Raw genomic sequence first — 26,638 nt, forward strand, 5'->3', positions numbered from 1 at the left:
GCGTTTGCCTGCCTTCTCGGGATACCGCCCCCTCTAATGGTGCAAGTATTTTACGTCACTAATTCTCGGTCCTTTTTCTACGCGTGCCCGTGGAGATCGCTTGTGTCCACGAGATAGGGGAATCCAACAAGGAAGATGCCGTCAAAGATCATCTCTCAAATCGAAGACGTAGCCATGGTGGAGGAAACCGACTCTACCGAGGAGAGCAAGACACCCAAAGTAAGTTAATTATGACTCGCATGCAGCCAGGGCTGTAAATGCAGGCTAATATGCCACGGCATGCCTCCATGTTTGTCCACTAAACATGTGGCCCTGTGTTGCTAGCTAGTATTGCAATGTTTACACACATACAGTAAGGTAGCAAGCCTTGCTTGGGGTAATGGTTATCTTGGCAACATATTACATATTCACTGTGGGTACTAGGCCTACGTACACTTGTCATTTAAAGTGTCTTTTGTCGGCTGTTTTGCTATCGAGAACACTGTACACAGATCACGTGCGCAGCTATCCGATACCCATGTGTTGTAAGGCTGATCTTTAAATCATCGCGACCGACTTAATCCCGCCGACACGTGTAGACACAACACGTTAGATCAGTGCTCCTAGCGCAGTTTGATGACGTAGCTTCCAGCTGGTTTAGGGCCAACAGTGCGACAGCTCATGCTGTCTTTAAAATGTATATTTCAACGAGATCACGGCGTAACGCGTGCTCAGATTTTTAGCACATACATTGTTTTGACCGTTGAGGTAACAGGCTGTGTGATGTACAGAAACTAAAGGAGAAGAAGACCAAGGAGGAGAAGAAGATGAAGAAGATGAAGAAGTTGGAGGATGCTCGTCCTGTGGAGGAGGAAGTGGAAGAATGTGAACCTCCACCTCCCAAGAAGAAGAAGAAGAAGAGAGACAAGGCCGACCAAGCTAACGGGCACGCGGAACCATCAATCGACACGAATGGCAACAGTGTCGAATCACCTTTGGAAACAGTCTCCACTCATTCCATTGAAGAGATCAGCGAAGCAGAGAAAACAGAGGTATGGCAACCCTACCGCTCACCACTAGATGGCAGACTAGCTCTGATGAGCTCTGGCAGAATTTGAGTTTAGAATGTACTAGATCTATGAAAACACAAACGTGTGAAACTGTTGTTACTAATATTGAGTGTGCTGTTTCCCCACCCTGTCCATCCTTCCGTCCAACCAGAAGAAGAAGAGGAAGAAGGAGAAGAAGAGAGCATCAGTCAAAGAGGAGCAAGAGGTCAACGGAATCTCACCTATGACCCCCCTGACTAACGGACATTCCACCTTGGTGACCCCAACCATGACCCCGGCCCTGACCCCAGCCCAGTCCAGCGAGGAGGACTCTGATAACGAGAAAGATACGGTGAGCAGGGGAGATGGTCAGCAACACCAAACGGTTAACCGAATGAAGGTTTTCAGTGTGATGCAGCCAGCCATTATTGCACCACAACACACGCCAAACAGGTCAGACTGTCTGTGGCGGGTTTCTCTCAGGAACGACGGATGTAGTGCTCCGCCAGAAGTTCCAAACTGACATTGTTTTGTCTCTGTCTCCTTTCAGGAGACACCAGAACAGAAAGTAGGAGCCTTCTCCAACTTCAGAATCTCCCCTCAGACCATCAAGCTGCTGCAAGGTAACTCCTCACTTCCACTGAACATTTTCCACATTCTGGAAGATTCCCTGTCTAGGATGCCTGTCTCGCCCCCCTGCTGGCATTGAGCCCCTTTGACTCCATCCCACCTGTTTCCGTTGTCGTGGCAGCGCGCGGGGTGAAATACCTGTTTGACATCCAGGCCAAGACCTTCAACTCTGTGTACGACGGGAAGGATGTGGTGGGTCAGGCTCGCACCGGGACAGGGAAGACCTTCTCCTTCGCCGTGCCCCTGGTGGAGAAGCTGCAGGCTGACCCTGAAGATAAGAGGCGAGGAAGAGCCCCCAAGGTACACACACACACACACACACACACCCTAACTCACACACGCCTCACCGTTACACGAGCACATACTGGATGGTCACAGACGGACGCACAGTGTGTGGACGACGCCCTGCGCAGTCGTCTGTTTACGCAAGACGGTATTGGGTTGATCCCGTTTGATCCGTCTTTATCTCATCCCTCCATCTCTCCCTGTCCTCCTTCTCATCTCTCCCTGTCCTCCTCATCCCTCCATCTCTTCCTATCCTCCTTCTTATCTCTCCCTGTCCTCCTCCTCATGCCTCCATCTCTCCCTGTCCTCCTCTCATCCCTCCATCTCTCTCTATCCTCCTTCTCATCTCTCCCTGTCCTCATCCTCCTTGTCCCTCCATCTCTCCCTGTCCTCCTCCTCCTCATCTCTCCCTGTCTGTCAGGTGCTGGTGCTGACCCCCACCAGAGAGCTGGCCATCCAAGTGGCCAAGGACTTCAAGGACGTCACCAAGAAGCTGTCGCTGACCTGCTTCTACGGAGGCAGCTCCTACATGCCCCAGCGTGAGTTCCTCTCAACCACCACTTAGAGCTGGATACGTCTGGGGCTAGAATAGTTTAGAGCTGAAACCCTCTGGAGATGGAACCTTCTGGTGCTGGGAGCGAGAACAGTTTGTAGCGAGGACCTTCTGAAACAAGGACTACAAGGTTCTAGAACTACCTTGAACTAGGACCATCCTGGAGCTAGGACCATCATTGGGCTAGAACCACCCTTAAACCTCTTGAGATACTTTAGTGTTTATACACTAACCATGTGTGTGTCCGTCCTACAGTGGATGCCATCCGTAGCGGGATCGACATCCTGGTGGGCACGCCAGGCCGCATCAAGGACCACCTCCAGAACAACAAGCTGGACCTCTCACAGCTCCGCCATGTGGTGCTGGACGAGGTGGACCAGATGCTGGACATGGGCTTCGCTGAGCAGGTGGAGGAGATCCTGTCTGTCTCCTACAAGAAAGGTGTGTGTGTGTGTGTGTGTGTGTGTGTGTGTGTGTGTGTGTGTGTGTGTGTGTGTGTGTGTGTGTGTGCCTCTCTGTGCAGGATTGAGTGCTTAGTTTTGTCTTCCTAATTGTAAGGCTGCTGGTGTGTGTATCTAGTTAGTTATGAGTGGTTGTTGCCAGTTCTTTGTGTGTGTGTCTAACCACCTCCTGTGTGTGTGTGTAGACTCTGTGGACAACCCCCAGACCCTGTTGTTCTCCGCCACCTGCCCCCCCTGGGTGTACGAGGTGGCCAAGCGCTACATGAGGGGCCAGTACGAGCACGTGGACCTGATAGGCAAGAAGACCCAGAAGGCTGCCACCACAGTGGAGGTGAGGAGGGAGGAGGGGAGGGGAGGAGAGGGAGGAGGGGAGGTGAGGGAGGAGGGGAGGTGAGGGAGGAGGGGAGGTGAGGAGAGGAGGGGAGGTGAGGGAGGAGGGGAGGTGAGGGAGGAGGGGAGGTGAGGGAGGAGGGGACGGGGTGGTGACAGATGGGGTCAGTGGCGGCAGCAGGGTATTTGGGGGGGCTAAACCATTCACTTGTGGGGCTCAAGACAGTGTCAGTTCAGAGAGTTTGAACAGGTTGGCTTGTAAATGTATTGGTTGTTCCATAGTGGGGCTAACATGATTCCTGGTGTGGCTGTGGCCCAAACGAGCCCTACCCTGCCACCGCCCATGGTTGGGGTCCGAGGGAGGGCTAACCTGGGGGAACCCGTCTCCCTTTGTTTACCAGACAAATTCATGAAGGTTATTGTACTGTACCTGGTTTACATGACCGTGTATTTTTACCGATCTTTTAGCAGAGGATGGGCGTGCTCCAGATATTTGTGCTACGTCCTGATGGGCTACTGTGCAGGAGTTGTGAAATGTCTGGGTTGTGATTGGTCAAATGCATCAGAAATTTGAGCTTTTTGAAGCGTTTATTTTGTGTTGCCATCCTTGATTGTGATTGGCTATATCGCGTTCCATGCCGTTGTAAAATCCAGCATAACCTCACAGGTTGTCCTCATAACATTCTTTAACATTCCATATTACTGCGCATTGAATATTTCAAATAAAAATACTGCAAAGGAGTCCACCTGGCTGTTGCGTGGCAATGATTTATGTAGGAACTATACTATGTAGTGGCGGAAGAATGACGGTTTATTATTAAACTATTTTGTTTCTCGTGGTTTTTATTCATATCAAATATTTTAGTAACAGTTTTAGAAAAGCAATGAGCCCCAAGAGGTCGTGTTTTGCACTGATTTTAGAACAGGTAAGGGGAGTTGTTATGCACGACGCAAAGCGAATAAAAAAACCTTACCTGTTCTAAAATAAGGCCTCTTGGGCCTAATTGCTTGAAGTTGCACTACAAGAATCTTGATGAACTTGCCTGGTGAACAAAAGGAGATGAAAGGAAATTCTCAGTTAAATACCAAGAGATATAATCTTGCCAGAGTGGTTCTGTAGAAGTGCACCTGACCAACCTGGCACTGCATATACGGAAACCCTAGGTGTGTGTGTGTGTGTTTTACATTACATTGCATTTAGTCATTCAGCAGACTTGCAGTAAGGACAGGGACTTTCCCCTGAGGCAAGTACGGTGAAGTGTCTTGCCCAAGGAAACAACATAATTTTGCACGGCCGGGAATCGAACAGTCAACCATCTAACTGGTAACCTGATTCCCTAACCGCTCAGTCATCTGACCCCCTGCGTGTGTGTTTATCTTGTTGTGTGTGTGTGTGTGTCCAGCACATGGCCATCGCGTGTCACTGGTCCCAGCGAGCGGCCGTCATTGGGGACGTGGTGCAGGTGTATTCTGGGAGTCACGGGCGCACCATCATCTTCTGTGAGACCAAAAAGGATGCCAACGAACTCTCCCTGAACGCCTCCATCAAACAGGTAACACACACACACGCACAGACCTGTCCATGACCACACTCTGGCACACCATAAGGCCCACCTGAGGTGCGTGCGTGCGTGCGTGGCCGGTCCTGACGCCGTGTGGTGGGCTTGCAGAGCGCCCAGTCCTTGCACGGAGACATCCCGCAGAAGCAGCGGGAGATCACGCTGAAGGGCTTCAGGAACGGCGCCTTCGAGGTGCTGGTGGCCACCAACGTAGCGGCCCGCGGCCTGGACATCCCCGAGGTGGACCTGGTGGTGCAGTGTTCTCCTCCTAAGGTGAGAGGGGGGGGGAGCAAAGGTGGACAGGAGAGACCGGGAGGAGAGGGATGAGGGGAGACGTGTCTGTCGCTGGCCGCGCGGTGCTGACTGACGCCTGTGTGTCCTCCAGGACGTGGACTCGTACATCCACAGGTCCGGACGTACCGGCAGGGCTGGCAGGACAGGCGTGTGCATCTGCTTCTACCAGCGGAAGGAGGAGGACCAGCTGCGCCACGTCGAGCACAAGGCTGTGAGTCCCACCCGGCCACGCTCCCCAGCAACCTGGACACTCAGCCGCCAGGCTCTGAACCATGATGATGTTGTTGTATCCACGTCTGTTGTGGTTTACCCTAGAATGCGATTGTTGTTGTTTTCGCCAGATGCTGTAAACATCTGTTGTTGTTTACACCAGACACCATGTATAAACTTGCGTTGTTTACAGGGAATCACATTTAAACGAGTGGGTGTTCCTACTGCTAATGACATCATCAAGTCATCCAGTAAAGATGCTGTCAGGTGTGTTTCTCCCCACTTCTAAACCCACAGCTTGGCAAAACCACTTGTAAATATGCTGCTGTGTCGTCTGGTACAGAGAAGGTCTGACGTGTGTGTCTGTCTGTAGGTATCTGGACTCTGTGCCGACAACAGCCATTGAGTATTTCCGCGCGTCGGCAGAGAAGCTGATTGAGGAGCGTGGGGCGGTGAGCGCCCTGGCTGCTGCCCTCGCTCACATCTCTGGAGCCACCTCCCTGGAGCAGAGGTCTCTGCTCAACTCTGATGCTGTGAGTCACTCTACCTGCTAGCCTCTACCTGCTAGCCTCTACCTGCTAGCCTCTACCTGCTAGCCTCTACCTGCTAGCCTCTACCTGCTAGCCTCTACCTGCTAGCCTCTACCTGCTAGCCTCTACCTGCTAGCCTCTACCTGCTAGCCTCTACCTGCTAGCCTCTACCTGCTAGCCTCTACCTGCTAGCCTCTACCTGCTACCCTCCACCTGCTAGCCTGTACCTGCTACCCTCCACCTGCTAGCCTCCACCTGCTACCCTCCACCTGCTACCCTCCACCTGCTAGCCTGTACCTGCTACCCTCCACCTGCTAGCCTCCACCTGCTAGCCTCTACCTGCTAGCCTCTACCTGCTAGCCTCCACCTGCTAGCCTTTAATCCCCCTCACCCCCGCAGGGCTTCACCACTATGCAGCTGAGCTGCTCCCAGGAGATCCACAGCTTTGGCTATGCGTGGCGGGGTCTGAAGGAGCAGCTAGGCGAGGAGATCGACAACGTCCTCCGCGGCATGACCTTCGTCAAGGGCAAAATGGTACGTGTGCGGGTATACAGAGTCAATACACACACTGCGGGTATACAGAGTCAATACACACACTGCGGGTATAGAGGGTCAATACACACACTCGCAGATGATCTCATACACCGTTGCTACACGCACACTCGTGCACAAATCATCTTAGACGCGTGGTGGTTTCATGCTGTTCCGTTTCTTTCCTCTAGGGGGTGTGTTTCGACGTGCCTGCTGACAAAGTCAAGGAGGTCCAGGTCAGTGCTCCCTCCGGTAGCCTGGTATTGACTGATTTTTGTGTGATTGTTTAGCTGTAGCTTGAGAGGGGGGGTGAGTGTGGAACAGTGTTGGGTAAGTTACTTCAAAAAAGTAGTTAATGACTAATTACTTCATCAATATTGTATTTAAAATACTTTTGTAATTACTGTCTAAAAAGTAAGTTAATTACTCAATAAGTAATGTAATTCATTACTTCTTACAATCCCCATAAACCTTGACCGGTTAAACAACAGAAAGGAAATAGTCAAACTTGGATTAGTTTAGCCTTTTAGATTTTTAAAACATCTTAGCTTTTTAAAACATACTAATACTTAACATTTTAGTAACCGTATTTACTCTTTAGTTACCAAACAATATGTGCATAACACAAAAGCTTAACTTTAAGTTAAACATGACATCAAGCTGTATCCCAAAACAATTTTATGGCTCGTCCAAATGTCGGCAGTAGTGGAAATATATTCCAAACTCTCAAATGTTATTTTAAGCTCTGTTTCCATGCTAGTGTAACACTTATCTAGGTATGAGGAAAAGCTTTTTCAATCAGGTAGGGCTGCTTTTTTCTACACACAGATACTTTGTCTAATATGCGCCTAAAAGATATGAGATTCTAGTGTACGCAGTGGTAGCATCTCTTCCATGTATGTATGTATGTATGTATGTATGTAATGTAGCCTGCAATCATTTGTTTAAGCCTTCAGACAGTTTCTAGCCTGATGTTGTCATACTCATAATTCTAGTCAGAATGAGTCTGAGAACTCTGCGTTGGGCTGTGACTACTGGGCGTGTTTCAACCGAACTCGTAAAACAAATGCCTCTTCGCTCAATTGGATAGACCTATAACCAATTAGAGCAACGTAATATGTTGTTTGTTGAAAACGAATTCAACCCAAGGGCTCTTTCGTGACATTGTTGATTACGTTACCGTTGATCATCTGTCCATCATTGTATAAAGCCTGCCCTGGCAATTTCATTGGTCCGTCCCGATCCTGGTTTTATGTAGTTGTTCCCAATACGAGACCCTCCAGACCCAACTTCCCGACCAAATTTTTTTTGTGAGCGGGGAGAAGTTGGGCTGGCAGCCAGGCTAGACAGTTTCTGCACCAGCGATGTAAAATCAAGTTTTGCCTGCTAACAGGTGTTGCTGTTATCTGTTGATGAACATGGCTCACTCAAGTGTTTGTCGATGCTGCTTTGTGGGGTGCTTCAGTAGGTTACTTGTGATAGCCGCAGCCGCAGATAGTCTTTTCTCCCCAGGACATCGATTGCACTTTACATGAATGTTTTTGTCAACCTGTGACAAAAAAAGTGAAGTACTTGGAATATTTCCATTTGCTAAAACAGCTAGGGATACTAACTTTGGCCGAGACATCTTCAAAACGCTAGAGTCTGCGCTTATGCAGCAAACTCAAGTCTCACGTGCAACTACAGCTAACGATTTTAAAGAGGTAGCGTTCACTTTTACCCTGAGACGAGAAATTTAGATTTAAATTCAATATTGATTTATACAGGATTGTTTGACTAATTTAAAGTATGTAACACGAGTACATTACAAGTTACTGTAATTAAATTACCACAATTTTCGGACTATAAGCCGCACCTTTTGTCCCATTTTTCGACCCTGCGGTTTATATAACGGTGCGGCAATCTATGGATATTCACGGCTAACGGTTAATAAATGGGAGCTTCCTCAAGCAGCCATCTCTTTCCCGACAATCCCCTCTGTGCACGAACACTTATATATGGTAATTAAACATTAAACACCTGCGGTTTATATGTGATATGCAGATTGTCTGGGTACAGAAGCTTGAGTCGCTTCCTGTGGTCAAGAGGTCACGCAGTGAGTCTCTGACAATACACATATAGATAGAATGTGCTACTTTCACCTTTGGAAAGAGCAACATGCAGAAAATAGTACAAACGATGAGTAGTGACTGAACCACCTGTGTCGTTTTCCCTGTGCATTAATTCATGGAATGTGTACTGTTGTAAGGTGTAAGGACATGTTTTGGTGGTTACTATATCTGTAGTGTCCAGCTCATGTATATAATGTCCATCTGAGAGACCCACTCACGCTAGCCGCTCTGTTGTGGACTGGTGGCGTGATCCGACGTCGATGCAAATAAATTAAGCCAACCCTTTTCTAATTGTTGTGCCTCTGTCCGGTCTACCTATCAAGAGATTTCATTCTTACAATATGTTCACATCATTCAATTTGGCTGCTGCGGCTTATATAACATAGCTATACTTTCAGCAGAGTGATGCTATGGTAGCTAGCTAGGCTGTCAGGTATAGCTAAGTGATGCTACAGTGGCTGTCGGGTATAGCAGATTGATGCTATAGTAGCTAGCTAGGCTGTCAGGTATAGCTAAGTGATGCTACAGTGGCTGTCAGGTATAGCAGAGTGATGCTACGGTAGCTAGCTAGTCTGTCAGGTACAGCTAAGTTATGCTACAGTGGCTGTCAGGTATAGCAGATTGATGCTATAGTAGCTACCTAGTCTGTCAGGTATAGCTAAGTGATGCTACAGTGTCTGTCAGGTATAGCAGAGTGATGCTATGGTAGCTAGCTAGTCTGTCAGGTATAGCTAAGTGATGCTACAGTGGCTGTCAGGTATAGCAGAGTGATGCTATGGTAGCTAGCTAGTCTGTCAGGTATAGCAGAGTGATGCTACAGTGGCTGTCAGGTATAGCAGAGTGATGCTACGGTAGCTAGCTAGTCTGTCAGGTATAGCTAAGTGATGCTACAGTGTCTGTCAGGTATAGCAGAGTGATGCTATGGTAGCTAGCTAGTCTGTCAGGTATAGCTAAGTGATGCTACAGTGGCTGTCAGGTATAGCAGAGTGATGCTATGGTAGCTCAGCTTTCAGCAGAGTAATGCTACGGTAGCTAGCTAGTCTGTCAGACATGGCAGAGCGATGCTACAGTCTCAGGTGACACAACAACGCCTCTTCATCTATGTGGCAGGACGCCGTCCACGACAGGCTGCAGAAGTTTTAGGGTATGGTGTTGTCACGGTTACCTTACACCCTATCCATTCTCCCTCCAGGACACATGGCAGGACGGTCGCCGCTGGCAACTCACCATCGCCATGGAGCTGCCCGAGCTGGAGGAGAAACCAAGGATGGGCGGTGACCGTGGCGACCGAGGCTTCGGAGGACGCTCGTTCCGTGGCGGTGGAGGAGGAAGGGGCGGTAACCGTGGAAACAGTTATGGGGGTGGAGGTGGTGGTGGGGGCAACTGGCGAGGCGGGCAGAAACGAAGCTTTAGCAGTGCCTTTGACTATTAAGCCCCGCCCCCTTAACCACTGTGGACTCATCAGATTCGCTGTTTTGCCGTTGTGACAATGGCAGCCATTTTTATCGTTTGGGGAACTGCCTGTTACTCAAGTTACATCTCTCTCTAGGACGAATCTCCTCGAATCTTGAAAACGCTGATTGCCTTGCAATTGCATATTTATACATAATTTGTCTGTAAATGCCCATTCTTCTGAATGAGAGGAACCTGACAATAAAGATGTCTGATCTGAATTCTTCTCTGTGCTTATCCTATGTAAACTTAACACCAGTTAAAGATCCTGTAAAGCTAATTCCATGATTTGCTTCTCAGTATATTATATACTTGTGAAATGAGTTCCTGAAAGAGCGAAAACTGTCGCACTGAAATGTGGAATTAGACCGTTGAACAGTTTCTCTTCCGTTTTCAGCTCAGGTTTTGTATAGGCAGAGCCAAAACCTGACTGGTCTACATCACAGCCGGTTGCATTCTGTTACTCAGCTGGTACGATGCAAAGACAAAGTAATTAACACATAAAACACTCAGAGACTGCAGGTAGGTCTGTTCTGATATCTGCAATTGATTTAGCTAGTGGTTGCTGTTATTAATAAATTTGAGGGGGCGGAGCTTCAGCTCCTTCAGGCGACACGCCCCCCCAGTCTCAAGCAGAGAAGACTGCTGATTTTCTCACAATTTCAAAGCTTATTTTAACATACTTGTCAGTGTTTTTTTAATTTGGATGGGTAGTTAACACATTCTTCTGTGGTGTGATGAACTTAACTCATTTTCAATTCCACTTGACAGGATCTTTAACATTAGATGTCTCACTTCCTGGTTCAGTGTTCTGCATCACAAGTTTCCAGACAAAAATATGTTGAAAAGACTATGAAAGTATCATGTTTAATTCAAAATATAAATATATTTATAGTTTAAGTACACACAAAGAAAACATGTCTAGGTAAGTGACACTTACAGGCCTGCTTATGTGTCTGTATTTGTGACAAAAGGAGAAACACTTATTTCAAGTTGAGTGAAGAACCTATATTTGCCAGATTACATGATTGCACATCTTATCCATGCCATTGCACTTGAAGACATTGTCCTTAAGCACTCTCAACATTGAAACACTGCTCTTGCAAAATGCGTTTTGTTGTACTGTACTTGTGTTGTTTAATTACAAAGTTGAATCTAATACCTGCTTAGGAAACCCCTGTGGGGCTGGGTATACGAGGACGGGTAGAGCTTAACAGTGAAGCATGTGCTTGCAGATCAAGAGGTCGAAGTTCAAATTGCTTTGGATAAAAGCGTCAGCTAAATACATTGTTGTTGTTACTGTTCTAAAACCCTGTTCTACAATTGGAACACGTAGCATCTCCCTTCTGCCAGTCTGAGGGGACTACGGCCGCGTCTCAATACTGTCACCTGCTGTCCTCCCTCTCCCATACGGGCACTGGACGATGCCCTCTTCCAGCAGAGGAGCAGAACCAGGGGAGGAGGCAGGGCTGGACTACTGAGACAGGCCCGGTGTGCATGCCTCCACAGGGGCTCTGAGCGATGCGGGGGGCCAGTAGCTGTCCATCTGCAGGGTGCAGGGGTCTGATGTCAGGGGCTCCAGGTCGCCAGCTGGAGGAACAGCAGAGGAGACTGTCACAGAACGGGCCTGTCAGGCCAAGTAGTGTCCTACCTGACATCACAATGCCGTTCCGAAGCAAGGCATTGACATCCGTCGCTATGCCGACCTTAAATTACTGAGATATCTAAGCCGAAATAAATACAAAACTTCCTTCCTAGTATCCAGTATAACAACCATGACAGTTTCCCGCTAGCAGGCGTAGATATGTCAGGAATTTAAGGTCTGCATAGCGACGGACGCGTCCTTGCTTCGGAACGGCATTATGATGTCAGGTAGGACACTATTTGGCCCTAGGACACTATTTGGCCTGACAGCTCCCTCACAGTCAAAAGAAACAAGCAGTCTGGCATGAACAACCAGACAACTAGGCTGGAGAGTGGGCACAGCTGGTCTGTCGTCATAATGAGGCTATCTATCCAAGTCCTGAGAGACAGGGCCCTGTCTTAATCTGTGTCTGGGAAACAAGCTTCAGCCCAAGGACTGGTCTATCTTGCTGGGCTGAGCTATGTTAGAGAAATGCTTACAGAAACAGTCTTCCCAGAAGGACCCAGGAGGTCTCCAGCATCTGGGCTCTCCTGACTGGCCCCAGTCTGAGCTGCTCAACTGGTCCACAATCTGCACCACACACACACACACACACACACACACAATAGAAATATTTTGATACTCTCTTCCCTATTTGTCACACACAGGCGCACAAACATACACAAAGATGTCTGCTAGTAAGGTGGAAGTCTCCAGTATATGACCTCAGTGGTTAGGGTTAGGATGGATGTAAACAGTCTCCAGTATATGACCTCAGTGGTTAGGGTTAGGATGGATGTAAACAGTCTCCAGTATATGACCTCAGTGGTGCTACTACCTTAAACACAGCTTCTGTCTGTTCCTGGTCGGCTGTGGGGCTGTCCCAGATACCTGCACACATCACACAGGGCTGTTACCAAACACCCTAGGGTTGTTGGAGAGGGTGTCTATCAGTCTGTACCACAAAAAGCAGTTCTCACGTTGTGTGTGAGGGGCGCAGGAAGAGGCATTTGGGAGGAGATGAAAGGAGGAGGAGATCTGCTCGGCTGTGGAGGAGGAGGAGGAGCAGTAGGAGGAGGAGGAGATCTGCTCGGCTGTGGAGGAGGAGCAGTAGGAGGAGATCTGCTCGGCTGTGGTCGCTTCTTCCTGCTTGATGGTGCAGTAGGGGGGAAGACTCTCCCTGGCCCTGGCCTGGAAGGGCCCCACGTTGCCGTCCTCCTGCAGGCCTCTGGAGCTGCAGAACGCGTCTGTGGAGAGAGCGTGGAGGGAGTTGCAGAAGACCAGAAACATCCTAGCTGTGTTTACACGGCTGTCAGCACACAGCTGTTGACAGGAGAGAGGCTTGGTGGCTGACCTGGGAACCTGTCCAGGGGAACACAGGAGCTGCTTTGGGGGTCTGGCCTGAGTTTCACAGCTGCCTCCCATCCCTGGGCACCCAGAGAGAGACCAGAAGAGAGACCTGTGGAAGACGCATTGAGGTGAACATACTGGATACAGATAGAGATAATCAGAGAGACCAGCAGAGAGACAAACAAGGGCAGGGCAAGGGTTAGGGTGAGGCATGAAGATCCACAGAGAAAAATCCACCATGGAAACCAGCATGTGGCACCCTGCACCCATAGCCCCTCCCTTCTTGGTGACCCCTTAACCCCTGATTCCTAACCCCTGCCCCTTAGATCCTCTAATCCCTTCCCCTGACCTCTCCTCCGCCGCACCGTGGCCCTGGGCGGCAGCAGCACGTAGACCCTGGAGGCCAGACTGCCCTTCTTCAGGCTCTGCTCACGGAGCTCCCTCACATCCGGCAGAGAGTTCAGGGCACAGCGGAAGTTTGCCTTCCAGGTCTTAGGGTCTGGCTTGTTCCTGCCCGGGACATACTTGCCTGCACACACACACACACACATACACGTGTAACCGGTGTGAACTGGTGAAACTCACTCCTCAGGTATGTAATGGGCCACCTGCGTCAACGAATAGCTAGCTTTTCTTTGGCGTAGCTGGTTGTGGTCGCGCTTGGAAGTTGAGAGGTGGCAGGGGTTGACTCCCCGTGGGGGTGAACATTGGCCAGATACCTCTGACGGAGCTTGCAAGACCACGTCCGTAACATGTCCGTCACACACGCACAGCAGAGCACACCCATTAAGATCCACCTACCCGCCTGCCTGCCTGCTAAGACACGTACGAACACACACACTCATGTACAAGCATATGCACGCACACAAACAACCACACACATACATAGACAGACTACCCAATCACACACACTCTTGGTCCCCTGCCAACGCCCACAGATCAGACCAGACCATCCAGTGTTCCTACTCTGGCGGCTGTGCGAGTTCATCAGAACCCTACATCATGAGGTGTGTGTTAGGAGAATGTGAAAGCTGCCAAACTATCATGACGCCACCGCAGCTTAGACACAACAGTACAGCAGCTGAAACAGTGGCCCACAATGTAGCCAATTCCATTGATCACTGCATAAAGCACAGCCAATCACTGCCATTACAGGTTAACTACAAGCCAATCACAAATACCACAGGGTCACCAGTACTATCCGATTACAAGTGTGAAAAGGGAGTTTACTTTAGCCGTTAGTTCAGCTGGTGCTGTTGCTTGTGTACTGTGATGTTTAGATAACTACAGCCCCCAGACAGGAGATGAATTACAGTGTGATGCTATGGGTATCTGTTCCTGATGTGACCTTTGGTATGGCTTCAGTAATGATATCAGGTGCCACGACCTGTCCTTAAGGTAAACTGATACACATCCTGCCACAGCAGCAAGCTTCAAGAAAATGATAAATGTCGTAGAGAGGCAACGAACTGTAGGACAGTCAGCAGGTCCTGACAGAGGGAGAGGGAAATTAAGGATGAGAGAAAAATAGAGGGGGAGAGAGAGAGGGAAAGTTAGAGGAAAGTGGAGAGAGAGAGAGAGACAGAGGGAGAAACAGAGTAGAGAAAGATAGAGTAGCGCGGAAACGATACAGTTAGGGCTTGTATGTGTGTGTGTGTGTGTGTGAGAGCCTGCCTGGTCTGCTACCTGTGTACATAGCCCAGCTCCTGAACAGAGAGGCGTCCCTGTCGATGCTCCAGCCGTGACGAGCTGCATGCTTCCATGGAATCTGGAACACCCCTGCTGACTGAGAGCCAGAGGAGGAAGAGACAACTGACGAGATGACATAGCACAAGAGAGGATCGCGCTTCAATGCTCCACATGCACAGACATGTCTCAAATTAACACAAATTGAATTTCTTCTTGGGAAACAAAAGACGGTTGTGATGTTTACTGTGTCGTTTGCACAGAATATATCTAATCATGTATGGAACTGTTTGTCTGGGTCTAAAAAGACTGCTTATGGTTCCAGTTTAGAGACAATTAATCTCAGTGTTTCCTTTACAATTGTTGTGGGGGCAGGTCTGCCTGAACAACACCCCCCCCCCAATAGGGTGTGTGTGTGTGTGTGTGTGTGTGTGTGTGTGTGTGTGTGTGTGTGTGTGTGTGTGTGTGTGTGGGGGGGGGGGGGGGTCTGGTGAAGCCACCTCCCTGAAATGAGCTTTTTTGCGGGTTGCGATGTCTGACTGTCTAATAGCTAATGTAATATTGCACATATTTTCATTCTATTTCCCCTAAAGAAAAAGTGTTAGGCTACTTAAAGCCCCCCCTTCCACTCATAAAGTATGTTCTAAATGGCATAAATGCTGCCAATTCATAATTCACGTAACACCTTATTGTAAATGGTCAATAGTGGAGCCCAGTAGTTCCTAACCCTGGTCCTCAGGGCACGCCTGTCCCGCATGGTTTAGATGTTTCCCTGCTTGATTCAAATGAATGGTCATAAGCAGGCTTCCGCAGAGCTAGATAACGACCCATTCATTTGAATCAGGTGTGTTGGAGCAGGGAAACATCTAAACCATGCAGGACAGGGATGCCCTGTCGACCAGGATTGGGAACCGCTGGCCGAGCCTATCAATTAACGTAGGCGACTGAAAAGCACGTGTACACTGTCTGCTTAATTTGATCTTGACATATAGGCTAAGCATTCTGTAGCAAATAATAACAATAAACCCACTATTAATTACATTATCTTAATGCAGTGTAACTACTTCAGCATAATAATGCACCTAAAATGGGGGTCAGGTGGCTGATCGGTTAGGGAGTCGGGCTATTAATCAGAGGGTTGTTGGTTCGATTCCCGGCCATGCAAAATGACGTTGTGTCCTTGGGCAAGGCACTTTACCCTACTTGACTCAGGCAGAATGTCCCTGTACTTACTCTAAGTCTGGATAAGAGCGTCTGCTAAATGACTAAATGTAAATGTAAAATACAAACGTGAGCAAGTTCAGCAATCGCTATCAAATCAACAGCCACGTGCAATTTAGCAAGCAGGTGGAGAATGCAAACAACGAAAATCACCAGTTAATTTAAATTTGCAAGAACTATAGACTAATAACAGGCTTAAATGAACCGACAGCATAAGTTATACGACTTACAGTTCTAAAGGACGCACAGTGGCGCGCGTGCCCGCTCATGGTGTGAAGCGTGTGTCTGTGCTATTCTGCTATTCATACTAACAATCACTTTTGATAGACGGCCTTTTGTACAGTCCTATTTCTGATACCGTGGCGGAAACACTGAATCTTTGTCATTGTCATTCTGTAATATTCATGTTTTCGTTATTTAGCAGGCACTTTTATCCAAAGCGACATACAAACAATGCATATGCAGTATTTTGGTGGTCAGAGTCAAGGAGCAGGCACAGAGCAAAGGAACCACATGTCAGCTACCAGACACAGTGAACAATCATAGTAAGTGAAGGGTTGTGCTTCCTACCTGGTCTAGCCAGGACACCCCTGGGTATCTCCCAGACTGGATCTGCTGTTCCAGCCACGGTCGCAGACGCAGCCTGCCTGGAACAGAGGCAGGGGGACGCATGCTGTTCTTCAGCCTCTTACCTGTCCAGACAGCTCACCTGTCCACTAACTGCACCTGTCCACTAATCACACCTGTCCACTAACCGCACCTGTCCACTAATCACACCTGTCCACTAACCGCACCTGTCCACTAATCACACCTGTCCACTAATCACACCTGTCCACTAACCACACCTGTCCACTAACTGCACCTGTCCACTAATCACACCTGTCCCCTAATCACACCTGTCCACTAACCACACCTGTCCACTTATCACACCTGTCCACTAACCACACCTGTCCACTTATCACACCTGTCCACTAACCACACCTGTCCACTTATCACACCTGTCCACTAACCACACCTGTCCACTTATCACACCTGTCCACTAACCACACCTGTCCACTGATCACACCTGTCCACTAACCGCACCTGTCCACTAATCACACCTGTCCACTAATCACACCTGTCCACTAACCACACCTGTTCACTAATCACACTTGTCCACTTATCACACCTGTCCACTAATCACACCTGTCCACTAAGCACACCTGTCCACTAATCACACCTGTCCACTAATCACACCTGTCCACTAATCACACCTGTCCACTAACCACACCTGTCCACTTATCACACCTGTCCATTAATCGCACCTGTCCACTAACCGCACATGTCCACTAACCACACCTGTCCACTAATCACACCTGTCCACTTATCACACCTGTCCACTAATCACACCTGTCCACTAACCACACCTGTCCAGACCTCACACCTGTCAGCCACTTCAATGTCCTTACGGCTGGCTCCAGGTTACTGCACAATATCTTAATCCATGTATCCCCTTGAACAGTTTGACTCTCAGTGCTTCCAAACCAGCGCTGCTCTGAAAAAACCCTTGTAACTTGTAAGTGTGGAGGAGTTTCCAAGGAACTCAGGTCTGCTCTAAGCCCCGCCCTCCACTACCAGCTCAAAACATTTATGTCTATACTTCCGTTTATAAGGAAGGTTCTGCCAAGGTAGGAAGGGATGTCTTTTGTAGGTGGGGAAAGCTTTGCAGTTTCTCAAGGCATTACAGTAGCCAAATCTGCATTCCAATCTTCCACCTTCCAGCTAAATGGTGAAGGAGGGGTGGACTATCATCCCCAACAAAACTGTGTAAACAATTTGATGGAACTAGGCTACTTTAATTATTTCATTATCGCCATTTAAAAAAAAATATGAAAAAAAAAAAAATGTCGAGAGATGGAAAATGGGTAGCGTAATGGGTTTACGTAGCCTGCATTTTGATAAATAATTGAATCTATTTACTGCTGATGTACTTGTTTCAATAGAAAGCTCAACAATGACTGGTAGGCTACAGTTGGTTTACAAATGTGGTGTAGTAAGTGCCTAAGGCTTACAGTCACAGAGCTCGGTCGAGTGGTGGAAGCACTGTCACCTTTCCTGCCGATAAGGGGCGCGTGGAAGGAGGAGGATGAAGGAGAAGAATTATGAACAATTTCAAACTAATTACTTACTTAGTATTAAAACTTTTGTTTAGCTGTTTGCTACTACACTTCTCATGTAACGTAAACGTTGCCAGCTTTGAGTCTGAAAAGGCTGGTCCATTTTTATGGCGGACCATTACAAGCCCGAATATAAACATCAACGGCCAGTGTGAGTCGCTATTTGACGAACACTATTCGTTCAGTGAAGCCATAGTTATTTTTAAACAACGACAAATCAACTCAAACACAATTCCCCTTTACATTAAACAGTAGGTTAACTATGGGCTACACATTGTCAAGTTAATGTAGCCAACAACGCGTGTCTGGTTAGGACTGATATTTGACCATGAAGGTTTCTTTCCCTTGTTTTCTTGCAGGTTTGGTTCTCATGGATACATGGAGAACTATCACCACCTATTGGTGTGATGTGGAGTTGATGAAGTTCGACAGATTGTCCCAAATCAAATATAGGGTATAGCTAGTTTAACCCCCACACACAATCTTTGATCATATCGGAAAACTAAAACAAAGGGGTTAGACAGCCATTCACAGCCAATTGTTTTATGGGCTAGTAAAGTAGGCAATGCAAAACATGATAAAGATCATGCTGTATCATGTATGATTTATATATTGCCCTTACCAGTGCCAATAGAAACAAATAAGTAGGCTAATTGTGAGCGCTTAAGCACTTTCTATCACTTGTGATAGAAACATAGATTATGGTAGATTGTGGTTCAAAGCAATCATTCTTGTTCCAGTAGCCTATGTTTAATTCTAAACCTTTTAATTGTATAACATTTTATTGTGTCGTATTTTTATATAGATCTGGCCATAGGCCTAATACATTGGTATTAAATAGCTCAAATGTATACGAAAATAACCCACAGAGTGCAACAGTTTGAACGAACAGTGGGGGAGCGATGTGTCGCTTACAGTGGAACACAATGAAAGGGAGGAGCAGTCAGGAATGGTGACGTCGGATTGGAATGAGGGAGTTGAATGTTCCGGGTCAGAAACTGGACGGGAGGAAATTAACTCTAGGACCAGGATAACAATAAACGAATTGAAAACCACCGGAATCAGAAATGGGACTTTTTTTCGACACACGATTGTGAGAACTGCTCAACATTCCAGTGGTAACTTGATCAAAGAGACTATCGCAAAATCAGAAAATCCTAGCAACAAAGTCACAAACTGAGACTGACAGACGATTATTCCATGCTAGTGCTCAACGCTATTTATTTACGCCCGGGGAGGTGGTTTGGATGTTAACTTGTTGTCGCAATTCGTTCGGAAAGGAAGATTGTATTGAAAAAGCCAAATAGTTGCTATAGTGCATGCAGTAAACTGTTGCGCTCAGTCTTACGTTTTATAGGCGTCTTTACGAGATACTTTAATAGCGGATTTCGCATCACCCCGTGATGTTTCATTGCATCCCACTCTGGCGGTGCAACCGTCATGTAGAAATGGTCGATAAACGACACTGTTCTCTTCTCTACGTCCCCGATGAGATTTATCGCTACGGACGGAGTTTGGAGGAGCTTTTACTGGACGCCAACCAACTCCGTGATTTGCCCAAGGTAAGCGACGAACGGTTAGCTAGCTTAGCTACCTAGCACAATTAGCTAAACTGGAAGGATTCGAGAAGTTCATGATTAACTTAACATTCTATTGTTACGACACTAGCTGTAAACCCCCATCAAATATAATGTCGGTATATTCAAGGTGTATAGCCTGCATGTTGCATCTCGTGGGAACAGTTCGCTGATCCGCCGTCCACTGCACGCAAGTCGTAGCTCTAAGATTTCCAAGTTTAGACTTGGGGCTTGGCACAGCTTTTTATGTTACTTATTACAATTACTTATTTAAGTTATAAGTCATTGTATTAAAGTTATAGGCTTTTAAGTGGGTTATCGCGTTTTCATACGAGCGTAAATACGGGCCGTCGTTTAACATTCCCTCATGTCCGCCGGTGCACCGGCTGACAGCTGATCACTCAAGTCTCAACGGAGTCTCCAATTTGTCTAAGTGTCCCGTTGTCAAACGAGGAGTCGGAACTCCAATATGAAATGTTTTCTGTTCAGTATTTGGTGATTAGCCTATGTATGTGAAATCATAGGTTGAATCGAGTTTGCAATTCCGCGCCCATTTACCTGTCTGGGTCGCACTCCTAGGAATCAGCTTTTCAGCATTTAACTCCTATTAAATGAGCTATTATTGATACATTTACATTTAGTCATTTAGCAGACGCTCTTATCCAGAGCGACTTACAGTAAGTACAGGGACAGTCTTCCGAGGCAAGTAGGGTGAAGTGCCTTGCCTAAGGACACACCGTCATTTGGTAAGGCCGGGAATCGAACCAACAACCTTCTGATTACCCCTAAATTGAAAGAAGTTTACGATTATTTGATCCCAATACAATGAGAAATACAAGGAATACTCTCAAATCTCTAAGAGAAAACAGAAGAGCCATAGGGTACATCTTAATTCTCAATATAAAGTTGCCCAACGATGAAAACATGACATGTCTTGCTGGGTGTACAGCCGAAACACACGATAACATTGCTAAGTGCTTATTTATCAGCAGGAAACACACCTTTTATGTTCCTCTCGGTCATCACTTTTTCACTATAGTGGTGTTGTGTGAGAAGGGAGTGTCACTGGGCACGCTGTTCTCCTGGACCTTACTAGCCCAGGTGTCAAATCACCCAGCGCTCAGAAACACAGGACCTGCTATGGCATGCACAGACACAGTACAGTCATCCCCACGCCGCGTGGTTGTTGAAGCGAGGAGAAGGGGGGATCTCAAGCGTGGCAGGATGATATTCAGCTAGTCAAGACCAACTCCTATTTGTGGTGCTCCCTGCCTTGTCGCTAATGCTGTCTGAACAAGCGGAGTGAACCCAGTATCTGTCACACAGAGTCAGTATTCTCGATTACTGTTGATTCACGCTTGTACTGGCCCTATCACATGCAGTCGCATTTGTTATGTAACACAAGACTAAATTGACTAGGCCTTCATTAAATGGCTGTGAATTGTATTCTAAAGAAGACAGCCTCTAAGCATTGGGTTGAGCGAAGTATATTATATAAACATACACATGTTCTGGTTGATTTAGAAAATACTTTTCTTGGGTTTGTTTGTCCTAACCAGTTATCAATACATGACACAGAAGATTCTAGGCGTTGCCGAGAATGGTCAATTTGGTTTGAACCCATTTGATGAGAAAGGAACATTATAGAATTGTCATTTTCTGTTTTATTGAAAACTTGTAGGACTAGGAATGGGCTCATTTCTGCACCCAACCATATTTCCCCAACTTTTCACCTGAAGTAGGATAGAATAGGCTCACACACGTGTATGGTATCTGAATATTTAGAGATAGCCTTTTTACTATCAAAGCAATTAATCATATCTTGCTCTTACCATCTCCCACATTATCCATGAGATTCAGCTATGGCTCTATTAAGCAAGTTTTGTTTAGAGCTCATTTGTGTTGTGTTACTTTGTAATAACTAACTAATTACATTCAAGACTAACATGTTTTCCAGTTTCATGTAGTTTAAGTGGAAGTGGGTGAACAGGGAAGCAGCCTGAAAAGCTGATTGGGTTGTTGTCCCTGTGTTAGACCCACCTCTTACATAGTGCTAGTAACCATCAGCTGATTGTCTGTTAGTGTTAACAACAGCATTGTCCACCCTTCTCTTCCCTTCCACAGTGTGCAACTTTGAAATAAGTTGTCATGGTAGAGTTCCTCATGAGGCATACAGTCAGCCTCATCGGCTAGGGAAAGCTAAGCTACCCAAGCTCCCTATCAAAGTGTTCCCTCGACAAGAGTACCCAGCCTAGCTTTACCCCGCCTACCTTTACCCCGCAAACCTTTACACAGCCTAGCTTTACCCAGCCTTGCTTTACCCAGCCTTGCTTTACCCAGTCTAGCTTTACCCAGCCTAGCTTTACCCAGCCTAGCTTTACCCAGCCTAGCTTTACACAGCCTAGCTTTACACAGCCTAGCTTTACCCAGCCTAGCTTTACCCAGCCTAGCTTTACCCAGCCTAGCTTTACCCAGCCTAGCTTTACACAGCCTAGCTTTACACAGCCTAGCTTTACCCTAGCCTAACATTCCCTCTTTTTCTTCTACTCCTGTCTGAGTCAAAGCAGGCTGAGAGACTGGAGATGGGACCACGTCAAAGGCTCCTGGAATGTTTGACATTCTCCATGGCTGCTCTCCCTTGTTGGTTTACGTGACCTCCAGATGCCCCCTGTTTCTCAGATGCGTAACCCTGGCGTACACCAGGAGTCTGTGTATTTAACCTAATGAATTTCTGCAGCTGTTTGTTTGAACAAGTTGTCCCTGGAGCATTTGTCACCTTGGCTTGGCCTAGTCATGCTGGATCATTGAAAAGATGGCCCACAGACCTGTCTCTAGTAAGCCAGGCTTTGCAAACAACAAGCACTTGTTGTTCCTTGGTCAGTTGACTTTGATTCCTTGTAGATTTTCCTGAAGCAGTTGGCATCACTGATGCCTGGGCTGCTTTGAGAAACTCCCAGAAAGCTGTGCAGCTATCAGCCTACAGGTTTACAGGTGTTTACTGGTCAGCACCACTGACCAGGCTGGGAGCGGAGGGGCGAGTCTGCCAAATCTTGAAACCTTTAGGTCCGCTTTCGCTTTCCTCTCGTAAAATCTGACAAGCAAGGCTGACACAAACTCTGCCCTGGCCGGTGTCATTAAACCCAGTCCCAACCCGAGGAGCAGGGTCTGCCTGCGTTTACAGAAGCCCAAACCTCAGAGGAGCTAATGGCCATGTCAAATATTGATTTAGGCTTTGCCGAGTCGGAGTGGTGACAGCATACTGTAGACTGTAACCCACTCAGTGTGAGCGGAGCCTGGGGCCAGCATGCAGGCCAGGACAGGGGTGGGGTGCTGACGTCTGGTGAGATGGCTGCGAGGAGAACCAGTTTGCTGTTAGCCTACAGGTGTTTCGTCATCGTCGGTTGAAAACCTGCCGTGTTGGGACGTCAAAACCAAGCGGGTGATTCGTGTTTTTGGTCTGAAACAGTGGTTAGGAGTGACTTCAGACAACGCAGGGCACTTTTTCTCCTGAGCTTCTGTCAAGGTTTTTGACTCGATGACTATATCATGTACGTTTGTATGCCTGAATAGGTGAACACATAGCCCTTGGTCGGTAGCATTCAGCAACTCAAATCTAATCATGCAGACCTGACAAAGTTCACAAACAGATGGACCAAGACGAGCATGAAACCTAATGCATGCTAGTATCGTGCATACCCCCCCCCCTGTCCAGGTACTCTGCCCTAGGCGCCTGTCCCCCTCTCCAGCTTCCAGTTAACTTGTTGTGATCTTGCATAAGAATGGTATGGCTAGCAGGGTTGAAACAGAACCAGAAACGTAGCATTTCTAAACTGCCAATCACATACCCCTTAAACAGGAAACCAGACACATCTTGTAGCAATAGCTCAGGTTTAGATGATTTATAGGTTTAGAGAGGCTGCTAAGAAACTGTCAAGAGGAGCAAGACCAAATAATTCCAATGGACGTGTTCCAAATGGTAAATAAACCTTGAACTTGAAACACCCATCTAGGCTGTAGGGCTAGCTTTAAGCTCAACGCTAAGGGTTGGGGATTAACCTAACCCACTAGTGATCGGTGCAGGGTTAGCCTTGGAATGCCTACGTCCCTAGATGTTACGTAATGATCAGTGTCCTAATGATTGGTAAATCTGTATTGAGATGTTATGCAGGGCTCAGTGCTAGCAGAGTGTGTTTGTAACTCCCACAGAGCCTGGAGTCCAGAGCATGTCCACCTCTGAGCCACAGTGTGGGAGACCTGGATGTCGGGGACGGATGTAGGTGCTGATGTGTTGGGGCTTGCTGTCCTCTTTCATCAATAGGGAAAATCACTGTATCGATCTGTTATGTTAGCAGCTCTTGCTAAATGGGCACTGGCACATACCGGGCTAAGCATAGAAGTAGGCTAAGCTAGGCTACATAGCTGAGAGAGAGAGAAAGGGGGGGGGGGAGGGGGAGGGAGAGCAGAGGGCTGCACAAGCCTTCATGATCCCTCGCTGACTCGACCTTTGGCCCCTGCAGTTGCTGTCGATGCTGACTTGGCTCTCCATTTAATTGGCTGGCGTTCTGTCAGCTTCCGATTCACCACTCGCTGTGTAAGTCTCGGGTCTGTTGGTGATGCGCAGCGCCTGGCTCACGTTTTGGCAAGGCTAGAACATGAGTGTTCAAGCGGGCCGGAGGGTTGATGCGAAGGTTGTTCTGCTTGTTTTTTCGTGGCTGCCAGTACCCATCTGAAAGTCTTCCTGAGGTGGGGTAGCTGGTGTCTGTGAGCCTGGGACTGCCAGGATGAGGCCTCACCAAGACAATTAGGCCATGCAGAGGCTGGAGAACAGTTCATTACGTCAGGAGGATGGGGGACTGACCAATCATTGCCAGGCCACTGACCACTCTCAATGACTTTACTTTGCTCTGGTCTCCACCACTAACTCTGATAACTTTTCAAATGTTCTTCTTACTCTGTGTGTGAATCAGGACAAATTCCAATGTTTCTTCAGAAGTTGCCCTCCGCTGTGTGTAATGTCCCTGGCTGGATGTAAACCCTGGTTTCTCTTCAGCCTTTCTTCCAGCTGGTGAAGCTAAGAAAACTGGGACTGAGTGACAACGAGATCCAGCGCCTCCCCCCAGAGATTGCCAACTTCATGCAGCTCGTCGAACTGGATGTTTCCCGCAATGGTGAGATAAGTTTATCTCTCTCTCTCTCTCTCTCTCTCTCTGTGTCTGTCTGTGTCTCTGTCTCTGTCTCTCTCTCTCTGTGTGTGTCTCTCTCTGTCTGTCTCTCTCTCTCTCTCTCTCTCTCTCTCTCTCTCTCTCTCTCTCTCTCTCTGTGTGTGTCTCTCTCTCTCTCTGTGTCTCTCTCTCTCTCTCTCACTCAAAAAAAGCACTTTCATACCAGGAGGCAACACAATGTGCTTCACAGAGAGGAAGAAGGGGGTCGGACACACACACTCAGACCCCCAGCTAGACTTGTCCCCACAATGCCTGAAAGTTCCAACACGACACGTTGGCAGTCGTCTCTCTGTCCACGTTAGGCTGACATGAGGCAACAGGATCCTGGGCTGTTGAGACATGACTCAGGCCTGGTGCTGCTCCGCAGGGCGGGGATCGGCTGCGCTGGCACGGTGCCTCACACGCGGTGCCTCACACGCGGTGCCTCACACGCGGTGCCTCACACGCGGTGCCTCACACGCGGTGCCTCACACGCGGTGCCTCACACGCGGTGCCTCACACAGGGAGCCTCACACACGGTGCCTCACACAGGGTGCCTCACACACGGTGCCTCACACAGGGAGCCTCACACATGGTGCCTCACACAGGATGCCTCACACAGGGAGCCTCACACAGGGAGCCTCACACAGGGAGCCTCACACGCCGTGCCTCACACAGGGTGCCTCACACAGGGAGCCTCACACGCCGTGCCTCACACAGGGTGCCTCACACAGGGAGCCTCACACAGGGAGCCTCACACAGGGAGCCTCACACATGGTGCCTCACACAGGATGCCTCACACAGGGAGCCTCACACAGGGAGCCTCACACACGGTGCCTCACACAGGGAGCCTCACACATGGTGCCTCACACAGGATGCCTCACACAGGGAGCCTCACACAGGGAGCCTCACACAGGGAGCCTCACACAGGGTGCCTCACACAGGGAGCCTCACACAGGGAGCCTCACACAGGGAGCCTCACACGCCGTGCTTCACACAGGGTGCCTCACACAGGGTGCCTCACACAGGGAGCCTCACACGCGGTGCCTCACACAGGATGCCTCACACAGGGAGCCTCACACAGGGAGCCTCACACGCGGTGCCTCACACAGGGTGCCTCACACAGGGAGCCTCACACAGGGTGCCTCACACAGGGTGCCTCACACAGGGTGCCTCACACAGGGAGCCTCACACAGGATGCCTCACACGCGGTGCCTCACACAGGATGCCTCACACAGGGAGCCTCACACAGGGAGCCTCACACGCGGTGCCTCACACAGGGTGCCTCACACAGGGAGCCTCACACAGGGTGCCTCACACAGGGTGCCTCACACAGGGTGCCTCACACAGGATGCCTCACACAGGATGCCTCACACGCCCCGCCTCCTGCCCTAGCCACAGCGGTAGAGTTCAGCCCACATGTCTTGGCCAGGGAGGCTACACTGTTGAGGGTACAAACATGCACACACACACCCACAGACCCCCATAACACACCCACAGACCCCCCATAACACACACACAGACCCCCCATAACACTCACACAGACCCCCATAACACACCCACAGACCCCCATAACACACCCACAGACCCCCATAACACACCCACAGACCCCCATAACACACCCACAGACCCCCATAACACTCACACAGACCCCCATAACACACCCACAGACCCCCATAACACTCACACAGACCCCCATAACACACCCACAGACCCCCATAACACTCACACAGACCCCCATAACACACCCACAGACCCCCATAACACACCCACAGACCCCCATAACACACCCACAGACCCCCCATAACACACCCACAGACCCCCATAACACACCCACAGACCCCCATAA

The 26,638-nt window shown here is 48.5% G+C and overlaps 3 protein-coding genes across 4 annotated transcripts in view; 2 read left to right on the forward strand and 1 right to left on the reverse strand.

Annotated features, from left to right (window-relative positions):
• Positions 1 to 61: 61 nt before the first annotated feature.
• ddx21 (DEAD (Asp-Glu-Ala-Asp) box helicase 21) lies at positions 62 to 10,195 on the forward strand. Of its 2 annotated transcripts, none has more exons than XM_084708973.1 (16): positions 62 to 219; positions 771 to 1,031; positions 1,201 to 1,380; positions 1,579 to 1,651; positions 1,780 to 1,958; positions 2,365 to 2,482; positions 2,752 to 2,937; positions 3,143 to 3,288; positions 4,691 to 4,840; positions 4,958 to 5,119; positions 5,232 to 5,351; positions 5,544 to 5,617; positions 5,724 to 5,883; positions 6,280 to 6,414; positions 6,603 to 6,647; positions 9,715 to 10,195. In XM_084708973.1, the coding sequence occupies exons 1-16, from the start codon at positions 136 to 138 to the stop codon at positions 9,952 to 9,954; spliced, it is 2,313 nt and encodes a 770-aa protein (XP_084565099.1). In that variant the 5' UTR covers positions 62 to 135; the 3' UTR covers positions 9,955 to 10,195. The 2 variants fall into 2 exon arrangements, with proteins under 2 accessions (XP_084565099.1, XP_084565100.1); XM_084708974.1 differs by having other exon boundaries at positions 1,204 to 1,380.
• Positions 10,196 to 10,885: 690 nt separating this feature from the next.
• irf1a (interferon regulatory factor 1a) lies at positions 10,886 to 17,246 on the reverse strand. The gene is made up of 8 exons (XM_084709724.1): positions 16,426 to 17,246; positions 14,635 to 14,734; positions 13,298 to 13,477; positions 12,953 to 13,057; positions 12,579 to 12,845; positions 12,437 to 12,489; positions 12,099 to 12,189; positions 10,886 to 11,564 (listed from the first exon to the last, which is right to left on the reverse strand). The coding sequence occupies exons 1-8, from the start codon at positions 16,525 to 16,527 to the stop codon at positions 11,449 to 11,451; spliced, it is 1,014 nt and encodes a 337-aa protein (XP_084565850.1). The 5' UTR covers positions 16,528 to 17,246; the 3' UTR covers positions 10,886 to 11,448.
• A 1,562-nt stretch (positions 17,247 to 18,808) lies between these two features.
• Positions 18,809 to 26,638, forward strand: part of lrrc1 (leucine rich repeat containing 1) — a 35,365-nt gene continuing 27,535 nt past the window's right edge. The window contains exons 1-2 of the mRNA XM_084667172.1: positions 18,809 to 19,573; positions 24,639 to 24,756. Of these exons, the coding sequence (XP_084523298.1) occupies positions 19,415 to 19,573; positions 24,639 to 24,756 (277 nt within the window). The 5' untranslated portion in view covers positions 18,809 to 19,414. The remainder of the gene's footprint in view (positions 19,574 to 24,638; positions 24,757 to 26,638) is intronic.

The sequence above is a fragment of the Hypomesus nipponensis genome, chromosome 11, assembly GCF_054491055.1.
Source record: "Hypomesus nipponensis isolate SF chromosome 11, ASM5449105v1, whole genome shotgun sequence".
In the NCBI taxonomy this organism is placed as follows: Eukaryota; Metazoa; Chordata; class Actinopteri; order Osmeriformes; family Osmeridae; genus Hypomesus; species Hypomesus nipponensis.

Excerpts from the sequence above, each read along its gene's own strand:
- ddx21 (XM_084708973.1), top strand. The coding sequence starts at position 136 with ATGCCGTCAAAGATCATCTCTCAAATCGAAGACGTAGCCATGGTGGAG. Across the intron at positions 1,652-1,779 it reads GACCATCAAGCTGCTGCAAG|CGCGCGGGGTGAAATACCTG; the intron begins GTAACTCCTCAC and ends TTGTCGTGGCAG. Across the intron at positions 5,884-6,279 it reads CTCTGCTCAACTCTGATGCT|GGCTTCACCACTATGCAGCT; the intron begins GTGAGTCACTCT and ends TCACCCCCGCAG.
- irf1a (XM_084709724.1), bottom strand. The coding sequence starts at position 16,527 with ATGCGTCCCCCTGCCTCTGTTCCAGGCAGGCTGCGTCTGCGACCGTGG. Across the intron at positions 13,478-14,634 it reads GAGCTGGGCTATGTACACAG|GCAAGTATGTCCCGGGCAGG; the intron begins GTAGCAGACCAG and ends GTGTGTGTGCAG. Across the intron at positions 12,846-12,952 it reads TCCCCTGGACAGGTTCCCAG|ACGCGTTCTGCAGCTCCAGA; the intron begins GTCAGCCACCAA and ends CTCTCTCCACAG.